The following is an 11,573-nucleotide window of genomic DNA, read 5'->3' on the forward strand; positions in this document are numbered from 1 at the left end:
TTGATGCATTACAAATACTTATCTTATCTTATCTTATCTTATCTTATCTTATCTTATCTTATCTTATCTTATCTTATCTTATCTTAAATTGAAGACACATCAAAGAAGTCGGGTTGTAAAAATCCAACCTCACCTCATTGCATTTTTATTATCTTAAACCCAAAGGAAATTATTTTGCCCCTTGTTCCAGAATGTATTTGTCATGTTAAGAATAAGAATAAGAATAAGAATAAGAATAAGAATAAGAATAAGAATAAGAATAAGAATAAGAATAAGAATAAGAATAAGAATAAGAATAAGAATAAGAAAAAAACAAGAATAAGAATAAGAATAAGAATAAGAATGAGATGAGATGAGATGAGAGATGAGAACAACTTTATTTATCCCGAAGGAAATTGTTGTGCCAGAGTTTCAAGTAAAAAACATAACAGTAATAGATTATGGTATAAAGAATAAGAATAAGAATAAGAATAAGAATAGGAAAAAAACAAGAATAAGAATAAGAATAATAATAAGAATAAGAATAAGATGAGATGAGATGAGAGATGAGAACAACTTTATTTATCCCGAAGGAAATTGTTGTGCCAGAGTTTCAAGTAAAAAACATAACAGTAATAGATTATGGTATAAAGAATAAGAATAAGAATAAGAATAAGAATAAGAATAAGAATAAGAATAAGAATAAGAATAAGAATAAGAATAAGAATAAAAATAAGAATAAGAAAACATACTGTACCTGCAGTTACCTGCAGTAGACATGTCTAAGGGAATTTCCCATGTTACGATATAATCTGTTTATTATGTGTTTATCTTGTGTTTCAAACCAAAAGTTACAAACCTATCTTCTCACCTTCTTGTTCTTCTAAACAAGTTTACCACACCATCAATAAATTCATTCTTGAAAATTCAGCAAATAACTGCTTAGTACAAGGGGATTTTGGCAACTCTTCAGTGGTAAAATCAGTGTCCAAGTTAACTGAGGTGCAGGAACAAGCCTGTTTTGTGGGAAGGCGTATTGTGGGGGCGTTGAGCTGGAACCTGGCGTCCAGGACAAAACAAATACACGCCCTCTCTCTAAGTCAAATGTATGTGCAAAACCTTATATATAAAGGCTTATATTATGTATATATGTATACACATACATATGTATTATTTGTAGATAAATATATACACAGACACATATTTTCCATTCATATGTATCATTTGGCACTCAAGTCTAATTAAGTTTAGTGTCATTATTATTTACTTTTTCTATCTTTCTGTGCACTTTTTAGACCCTGTCTTTTTAAAGAGCACTTTATAAATCCTGCACTGATTGCGCATCTGCCCATTGAAAATTTATAATAAATTTTTATTTATTAGGAACCTCCGTATTTTTCATTCAGCCAACAGGGTGAGATCTAGAAAGGCCGCAGCCTCGGGTAGAAACAAAAAATGCACTTTAAAATATAAAATTGTGATTTTGTGGGTCAAATTTTTAAAAGGAATTCTTTTTCAAACAAAAAAAAAAAGAAATAAATGTGCCACTCATGTTTAATTTACTTATTTGGATAGTATGAGGTCACAGTATTTAATATATTTGAGGCTGCCTTTATGTGTCTTGGTTATTCCTCACCTGTCTTTTGTATAACTTAATGATGAGAGTCCTCGCATTCTGGGGCTGCTCTCTTTCTGTTATAGCCATTTTTACAAGAATGTAAATTTTGAAGTGCTCTGCCAGCTCCCCTTCAACATACTTTATATAACAGGTTTCAATAGGTCACTTTAAGAATGCTAAGAAACCGAATATGATCAGTACTTCTTTTGTGAGGCTTATTTTTAGATGGCTTACTCCCTGTTGGTGAGTGTAACACGTGTCTTAGTTTAGTCAGAGCCAACATCAGTACTGTTGATTATTAACCATCACCAGTCAGTTGTCGATTCCTGGCACCACTCAGTCCGATCCAAGAGCGCTGACTACATCTGTCTTTATCTCATCTGGTATCCCTTTTGTTCATCGTATTGTTCGCGCATCAACCGGCCAGGTGAGTTCGGACAATCTTCGACTTAATCACCTCATCCCGGTGAAAAGGGATGTGCCGCTGATCGGTTGTTTCTTCGCTGAAAACATCTGTACAGATGTAAAGGGTTTGAATTACGGTCGGATCAAAGATGAAGTGGGTTTAAGAAAAGTGAAGTCAAGCCTCACCTCCTACAGGGGTGTAAGATTCCTGCACGTGTTTCATTGTGTTGTGCATCCGTAGAGAAGCTCAGCATGAAAACAGGTTCTAAATCGGTAACCTTTAGTCCAGTGGTAAACATTGCAGCCATATCTGAAACCTCAAGTGACTTTAAACCCCCTGCACAACCGCTTTTACCCACCGCAGTCATTAATATCTTACAACTAGATCTAAAAGTGCAAGTGGAAACAAGTGGAAAAATTGGTAGCCACCTGATGGCTTGAGAAAAATAAATGAATATACGCGTAAAATACGCCTTAATTCCTCTTCCTTCAGCCGCAGGGAATCTTCAAATCTTTGTACTTAAGACCTTAAAACACTTTATAGCCGTGACTTTGACACTTTACAGTTTTATTTGTATTTCTTATTCTCCCTCCTTTTTTTTTACTGTTTATAAAATTTCCTACTACTATTTATTATTGTTATGTTTTACTTGAAACTCTGCCACAATAATTTCCTTCAGGATAAATAAAGTTGTTCTTATGCTTATTCTTATTCTTAAATAATTAGATGGATAGAAAAATAAAAGAAGATAATGTTAAATTGTTCTATTTTTTCAAAAATATTAGTTGTATGACCGCTCTAAAGTCCGACCCCCAAACCCTGACTTTTCGAAGGAAAGCAAAGACATTTCAACCATTATTGAAAAAATATTTCTGGCATCCTCATTATTTACTTAGCCTAATCAGCAACTTACACCATATTTTCTTAGAAGACAAAATATTCAACTTTGTTCAGATGGTTCAGCACGGGAATAATTGTTAAACACATTCTGAACCTGTGTGTTGATTATATACAGTTTGTTCAATCTGGGCACTTTATTTAACTCCTCCATTGGTATATCTAATTATCTCTTTACTGCTTATGCTCTTCTTGAACGCAGCTAAATTTGACGTACCTCAAAGATCGTAATGCCCATTTCAGACAACTATAACGCCACGGATTAATTACTGGAATTACAGCAATCCCGCTGGGGTAAATGGCTTGTTAGTAGCTTTTCTGTTTAAAATCAAATGAACCAACAGATACCTGTTTGCTGGAAAGGACACCGGTAGATCTCTCCTCAGGGTTAATGGGCAGCGCAATTGCTGAACTTCTTCGGGATCCATTCCAGGACACCTTGCATGTGATATGGACAGAAAAAAATCTTATTTCTTTTTGGCTACTCCCCCATCTAACGCTATTCTCTGTAACCTTTTCTTTCACACCTACTAAGTTCATGTTCTCTTTCGCTACATCTATATATATTCTCTTTGGTCCTCCTCTCGGCCTCCTGACTGGCAGTTTCAACCCCATGGACAGTAAACAATGAAAAAAAAAAAAAAGTCATCTTGTCAGTTGCTATTTCACTGAAAAACATCACAATTCCACGATCAAATCAAGTAATGTAGATCCAGATGATTGAAAAATCACATATTCTCTGGGGCCATCCCTCTTTCAGTGATAACGGACTCAACTAGTTTTACTTTTCGCTTTTGATAGCATAACAGTCCAAACCTTTGAAAATTGAAAACAGGCTGCATTGAGATCAAGATATGTCTATCTTTTTTTTTTTTTTACCTTTCTTTAAATATCATAAACAGCATATGAATAATGTGATGTTAATAGGACGTTGATGAATAAGACACTGAACAGAAAAAATTTGCATTATCTCCAAACTGGCAGCGTTGAAAATTGCAAGAGGTCTTGTATTTCGGTCTGAATCTTTGAGACACAGACACACGTTGTCAAATAGTGGATTCTGGTTGAATTTGTGTCATCGCTGTTATTTGTAAAAGCTTATCATTACCTCATAAAAGTTCAGGAAAATCACAGTTCAAGATGAGAGACAAGTGATGAATGTCTCTTACTTTAATTTTTTTTTCAATTGTTTGAAAAAGCACCAGTAACACTGAAAGGAATAATTCACATTTTTTTTCTTTTACTTTCAATTCATTCTAGAGTCCTCCATTTTGAGTTGAAGGGGCTCCTCAGAGGCAGTAAACAGAGGTATTCGATGAATGTGTGTGTGCAATAGCCGTTTTAAGCCGTTTGAATGTATTTCATCAAAATGTACATTTAAAAAAAAAATCGAATCGGTCTTCTGTTTTAATTTGCTGCATTACACCAAATATTTCCAACGCTCATGGTGTATGTCTCTGTGTCTTTCAGGCTGCGTATTTGGAAATGAAGTTGCGTTTTTTGTTGATTTGTCTGTGCCACCTGGGATGGACTGTAAGAAGACCGTAATTGTAGAAGATTGTGCTTTAAGCGATTAATTTGTCTTCCCAATGTGATCTTGAGTGAATACTGACTGTCCCCAGGAGGAGCCCAGTCTGACCCCAGAAGCTCATGATGCTTCTGTACCTGTAGATAAAGAGATGGAGCTGGAGGAGAACTTTCACAACTGTGCCAGAGGCCAGCTGTTCAACTATGAAGAACAGCGGGCAATGGGGATTGCCATTGAAAAATTGGGGTTACACCTATTACAAAACCTTCCAGTCGGTCAGCACCAGCCAAACATTGTCTTTTCGCCTCTCAGCCTGGCCTTTGCACTCGCTCAGCTCACCCTCGGTCAGTTGGAGCATCACATCTAATGCGTAACAAAGATTCATTCATTCACCCACACACTCACAAGCTATTACATCATACGCTAATCCATATCGTTGTCAAATCCTGTTGTGACAGCTGGACGCAGTTCGTGTCTCCATAGTTACTAAGTTAGTATCTAAAAAATTAAGTCCAGATGAAACTAAAAGATTTGACTCGGATGAGACACGATGCTAATCATACAACGCTTCGATTAAATCCAGGTATAGATGTCGTTGCCTCCAATGACATTAGAGAAAAGGAAAAGAAAAAAAAAACAACTTTTAAATAATTGTGAAATGTTCACCACTTTGCCAATTGCGTGTCAAACAAGTGAGTATCTGGAGCAAGGGAAAATACATTTAATATGATTTTGTATGACTATAAAAGTGAAGGTAACACTGGCGCTGGTGATCTTAGACCCTACCTCTTATGTGTTCAATATGTTACATTGCCTTTCTTGGTAAAACCAAATTTGTTTAATCATTAAGTGCAATAAATGGGCAACTTTCTTCAACAATTTACTAAATGGAGATATTTTTGTAACCCTAGTGAGCAGCTGTTGGGTTTAGACAGCAATGTTATTTTGCTCATGGGATTAAATCTCTGATAACAACCTTGATTTACTTGAGCCTTGATGTTTCTGCAAGAGAGGTTAGATTAAAATAGAAGTTTGTTTTTTCTTATTAAATCTGTTCATATTGTGCCATCAGTTGCTCCTGTGCCATGTTAAACCGTGATTTATCGCCCAGGTTCACGCAATGAGACAGAAAAACTGCTGCTGAAGAGCCTCCATGCTAACAAGCTGCCATGTTATCAGCACATGCTGGGGGGATTTATTTCTAATTTGAAAAACATGTCACTGGAGGTGGCAACACGCATGTACCTAAAGCCAGGTAAGTGCTGACATTTTTATAATCGGAGCATTTTAATAAAAGACATATTTCATTATCCACATTTTTTTTCTCTCCATCTTTACTTTCAGGCTTTGAGGTAAAGTTTTCTTATGTTAAGGACTCCCTTGCCAGGTACACACCATATACATTTGACCTGTTAGGCCCACAAAAGCAATCTGTTCTTTGGTACTGGTACCATTGGCACAAAATTAAAAAAAAAATGTTATAAGATAAGCAAAGGCAGCTCATCAAACGGGGTTTGGAAGAGGTTTGCATGATGAGAAACTACAGCAGTCACTCCCCTGAAATAGGTGTGGTTGAAAAATGGGGATGTTGTAATTAGAAATACAGCTAATTTGTACCATTTTTACTACTCCGTAATTTAATGAAGTTGGAATCGCAATGAGACCTTTGACTTTTTAAACTAGACCATTTCTCTTATTTTGTATTATGGATGTTGTGAAATGTAAAATATGTATTTTCTTCTCAAGGTACCAATCACATCCCATCCCAATGCCTTCAGTGGAGGAGGTCAACCACTGGGTGAATAATGCCACAAATGGTCACATACCAAACTTACTGGAAAGTATTTCACATGATGTGGTGCTTATGCTCATCAATGCCATTTATTTCAAAGGTAAACAATTTTAAAACGACCAGAATGATGTCTTACACTTTAAGTATTGACAGAGATAAAGCAAATAAATTCAAATTCTGATGATTTGACTGATATTTTTATATCAGTAGAGCATCTGACAATATTTCATTATTCTGTAACCCAGTCTGAAGACAAACCCACGCATACATTAAAAGCCACTTAATCAAAAAAAAAAAAAAAAAAAAAAAAAAATCAGATTTATTCTTGAGGCTGTTTAAAAAATAGTGACTTACCGTTGGCATGTGTGTTAGGTGAGTGGCAGAAAAGATTTGACCCACAAGTGACATCGAAGGAAATGTTTTACCTGGACAACAAGAACTCATTGTCCGTGGACATGATGAAATCTGCCCAGTACCCACTCCGTTTACTGGACGACGCATATCTGGAGGCCCAGGTAACATCTATGGCTCTATTTATGATGGCACTGAAAGTACAGAACATAGAGTATTTTAATTACCTTTCACTTTTAATTTGCTTCCCTTCTTGTTCTTATGTAATACAAAAAAAGACCATGTGCAGACGTAACATAAAAAGGCAGAAACAAGGTTTTGCACAAAGCCAACTGAACAGAGCTGCAGTATTTTTTGTCGAAAAATAAAACACACTATGGCTGTTCTAACAAAGAATTAGATGAACAATAATCTGAGGTGCTACACAAAAAAAGGGAATTTACACAGCTCAGATTGGAATCTCGGAAAATTAAGGACTGGCAGTGTGAATGAGCATGGATGGAGCAGGGAATTAAAAAGGTGTCATAGATTCAAACGTCAAAGTCAAAAAAATAACAAAAAAAAAACAAAACAAAAACAAATCAGCAACAGTCAACAAGTGGAAAAATGAGAGTCCACAACAATATTATCTCAAAAGGCCATGGAGCAACCAAAGTTCAGCATTGTAGCAATTCAACAGAAATGTTAATTTCTGTCTCGTCTTCCAGGTTGCCAGTTTTCCCTTCAATGGAAACACCAGCTTCTTAATTGTCATGCCCTTGCAAGGCAAAGGAAATGTTTCTTCGGTGCTTCCGAAACTGAATATCTCCGATTTGTACAAGCGTCTACCTCGTGAGAAAACAATGCAAGTTCACTTGCCCAAGTTGAAGCTTCAATACCGTCAAGATCTCAAGGAAGCCCTCACCAGCATGGGTAAGAAAATGGGGGAAAAAATCAGGAAAAAGGATCATTTAGGGCAACAACCTACAGGACTGTCTCAGAAAATTAGAATACTGTGATAAAGTTCTTTATCTTTTGTAATGCAATTAAATTTTTTTTTCAAATTTTCATGATATTTTAATATTTTGAGACAGGATTTTTAAGTTTTCTCAAGATGTAAGCCATAATCAGCAATATTAAAATAATAAAAGGTTTGCAATATTTCAGTTGATTTGTAATGAATCCGGAATGTATGACATTTTTGTTTTTGTAATTGCATTACAGAAGATAAAGAGCTTTGTCACAATATTCTAATTTTCTGAGACAGTCCTGTATTAAAAGGTTCCTTACACTGACACACACTGTAAATCAGAAACAGTGGTCATGTATACTTACAGGCTCCAATATATATTTGTGGTTCAGACTAATCATTAAAAAAACAGGGGAAATAGTTTATTTTCAAGATTTTAGAGGATTTTGTAGAAAATAAAAAAAGTTTTTGTTATTCTGAAGAGCTAATCAGTGTCTGTACTGACTGACACCATCAGGTAAAAATGTATCATGCAACTTCTCAAAAATATACTGAAAATTCATTTCACAGGAAATGACAAACCAAAGTTAGGAGTCGCCGATCCAACTTATGGGCGCAAAATGTTCTCCTACATTTCTACCCCTTAGTATCCATAAAGGCTCCTCTTTTTGTCCGATTTCTCAGTATTGATTAAGAGCGAAACACTCCCAACATGAACCACCTTTGGGCCGTACAAATGCAATTAGGCGGCAAATTCAGCTTCTTGAAAAGTCGATTTCAAATCCGTGCAAATCGGGATTTCATCCGTCTTCTTTTTCCTCCATTAGGCCTCGGCACATTATTTCTTGCTCCTGACCTTTCTGGAATTTCTGACCATCCGCTGAGGGTGACAGACATCCACCACGCAAGCACCATTGAACTGAACGAGGATGGCGTGGAAGCGTCGGCCACGACTGCCGTCACTGCCATGCGCTCTGTCTCCCTCTTTGCTGTCAATTCTCCCTTCCTCTTTGCACTTGTTGATGATGTCTCTTTAACCCCAATCTTCATGGGCATTGTCACAAATCCCGGCCACAACAACAGCCCCATGTTTAATGACGATCCCAACCGCAATGTTACCATGAGCGACCAACCTAGAATGGAGAGTGTGGAAAAAATAGACTGGGAACGCAGGTCGTACAGCGAGACAATGTCGGAAGGGGGCATCAACACACTGTCCTGCATCTCCCCACCTGGTCACAAAGAGCAACTGCAACAAGGAAACGGACTGGAGACCAACCATACGATTCTCAACAAGCCTGGTGTTTGATATTAGACTCATTAAAAGGACAGTTTGACCAAATGACAGATGCGCTTTTTACATTTTGTACATGAAAATATCAAAATCAGTCTCATTTCTGTATAGTTGATATGGGAATACCTCACATAGGGGTGCACGTTTCAGTCTATGAGCAGGTAGTTAAAAAAGGGGCTTCGATTTAATTGCAAGGAAACTAAAATCTAGTTGAACACAAAAGAATTCCGTCTGTTCATCTTTTGTTGTAAACATCAACTAAAAAGAGCTTAATCAACCTATAAAATGCATCTTCAAGTACCCTGGTATTTGCAAGACAAATAATGAACTGATCTGGTCCCCTTCCCGTTATTCTAGATTTGAGTAGGTAGTGAAAAACAGTGTCAAAAATACAAGTTATGTTTTTAATGATGAACCAGAGATGGAACTCAAGCAAGCATGCGGTCGCAGTATTTGTGACGGTGAAGCCGCGATGCAAAATGCAACTGATTTGAAGATCAGCATGTTCTTCTAGTGGGTGGCGCAGCGCTGCAGCGGTTAGCGTTTGTGCCTCAAAGCACAAAAATCCTTGTTTCAATTCAAGCAGGTTGGCTTTTTTTGTGAGGAATTAGCATTCTTGCGTCTGTGTGGGTTTCTTCCGGCATTTCCTTCCGTAATCCAAAAACATGCATTAGGTCATGTTGAAATTCTAAATTGGCGTGTGAATGAGAGAGTGACTGGTTGTCCGATCCGGGATGTACCCAACCTCTCGCCCAGTGGATAAGATGCTACCCAGTCGTAACCCAGAGTGCAGTAGTGATATTCCTGGTTCCCAGGTTACTCCCCAGTCAAACTGGGGTGCAAAATATGCTGGAACAAGTCTGGCATCCATAGAAGATATTTTAATATAAGACTACAGTAAACAAATCACAATATTAAAAAAAATTAAGGACATGAGAGTGAGGAGTTCTGCTCACTACATACGTTTTTTTTTTAATTTTTTTTTACAAATTTGTATTGAACAAAAATAGTATAAACAGATAATATATATGTACAAACAAACATGGCAAAGCAGAATTGAACGTCAATGATACAAACGGGCATGAGGAAACACAAGGACATTCTTTTTGTATGCTATCAATCAACTGTAAGAGTAAACAGGATTAAAAGTTTGTGAGGAATGTTTAATTCTAGAAAAAAATAAAAATAAATAAAATGAAATAGATAATAAATAAAATAAAATAGAATAAAATAAAAACAATAAAGAAAGAAAGAAAGAAAGAAAGAAAGAAAGAAAGAAAGAAAGAAAGAAAGAAAGAAAGAAAGAAAGATGCTTACTACATACTTACCACAACTTGCTGTGTATCCCATTGATATTGACCTTTGGCCCCTCTGCAGGTTTTCTGACTTTTATAAGTTGCTTCTTTTAAGAGAAGAGAAAGAGACATGTCACATTGGGTTATACATGCAGCAAAACAACAGAGAAATGCATCCAGTGCAGCTAACCCACCACGGATGAACCATGAGCAGAAAAGCAGCTACCGAGCAGCACCAGGGGAGCAGTTCGGAGTTCAGTGACGGGCCAGGAGGAGTGCAGGACTCCAACCAGGAATGTTCGAGCCTAAGGACAACTTCTCTGACCCCCTGAGCCACGCAGCTCCTTCTGAGGCAGGCGCAGCTTGAAAAGTACTCCATATAACTTTGATTTTGCAATGATCCGATTGCATAAAATTGATCAAAAGATCCCCCCAAAAACAGCAACTACAACAAAACAAAAAAGTAAACCATTGTAATCATACAACTTTGTAAAAAAGATTGTGGGAAATGCAATTTGTCATGTGAGTAGGCAAGAAAGTAGGTCAGTAAAACAGTGTAACATGACAATAATTGAAAGTACATTCTTAGGGCAAAATGTGCAGCACTGAAATATTACCGTATATCAAGAATTGAATTTGAAAAAAAAGCATCAATTTTTAAAAGCATTTAAAAGTTCTAGAGTCATTCATGCCAGTCAAGGTATCAGATGACCAAAAGATTTTCATATGTTTTGAGGCCCTTAGAGGAATGTCAGGAATTTGAGATATTTCTAGAGGTTTGTCCAACAACCGCGGACTTTCTCTTGTATTTTCTCACCTTATCCATGAATTTTCAGCAACGATGGAAAGGTGATTTATGTTGTTAGAAATTGCTCCAGCGGGCGAGGCCATTTTTTTTCCTCCATTTTTCATTCTCCATATTGTCAGTGTGGGCGGCACGGCGGCGCAGTTGTTGCTTGTCTCTAGATTTGATCGACTGGCGACTGGACCAGGCTGGACCATTGAGAGCTGGAATTGGTTCCAGCACCAAGACAAGTGCAGTAACAAGCGGTATTAATAATGAATGGATTAATTAATATCGTCAGTGAATAGATGAAGGTAATTCATTGCAAGAATTCATGTTTTTGAAAAAGAACATTTTTTACCCGGGTGCAAAAAAATATCTCAACAAACAGTCTTCTATGGAATTAAAATCGGAATAATGATATCACTACTGCAAGTACAACTGATAATAGTAATAATAATAAAATATATGTATATATATATAAATATAAAATATATATAAAACAATATATAATATATATAATGATAATAATAGGTTTTATAATTATGATTATTACCATTATGATTACACATTATTGCATATAATATAATGTATAATAATAATATATAACATATAAGATAATATATAAAATTCAATAATAACAATAACAGTAACGATTATTTTTCATTTATTTTGATTAT

At 36.2% G+C, this 11,573-nt stretch overlaps 1 protein-coding gene across 2 annotated transcripts; it reads left to right on the forward strand.

The window, feature by feature from the left end:
- The first annotated feature begins 1,894 nt into the window (after positions 1–1,894).
- On the forward strand, positions 1,895–8,867 carry serpinf2a (serpin peptidase inhibitor, clade F (alpha-2 antiplasmin, pigment epithelium derived factor), member 2a). 2 transcript variants are annotated; one of them, XM_086160278.1, is made up of 10 exons: positions 1,895–2,024; positions 4,161–4,208; positions 4,371–4,433; positions 4,523–4,772; positions 5,540–5,683; positions 5,773–5,815; positions 6,175–6,320; positions 6,593–6,735; positions 7,279–7,483; positions 8,348–8,867. In XM_086160278.1, exons 3-10 carry the CDS (start codon positions 4,386–4,388, stop codon positions 8,827–8,829), a joined length of 1,461 nt encoding a protein of 486 aa, XP_086016404.1. In that variant the 5' UTR covers positions 1,895–2,024; positions 4,161–4,208; positions 4,371–4,385; the 3' UTR covers positions 8,830–8,867. The 2 variants fall into 2 exon arrangements, with proteins under 2 accessions (XP_086016404.1, XP_086016405.1); XM_086160279.1 differs by having other exon boundaries at positions 4,526–4,772.
- The last annotated feature ends 2,706 nt before the right edge of the window (positions 8,868–11,573 follow it).

Source organism: Fistularia commersonii, chromosome 15, assembly GCF_037954325.1.
Source record: "Fistularia commersonii isolate RoL2024-O1a breed Wild chromosome 15, RoL_Fcom_v1.0, whole genome shotgun sequence".
Lineage (NCBI taxonomy): Eukaryota > Metazoa > Chordata > Actinopteri > Syngnathiformes > Fistulariidae > Fistularia > Fistularia commersonii.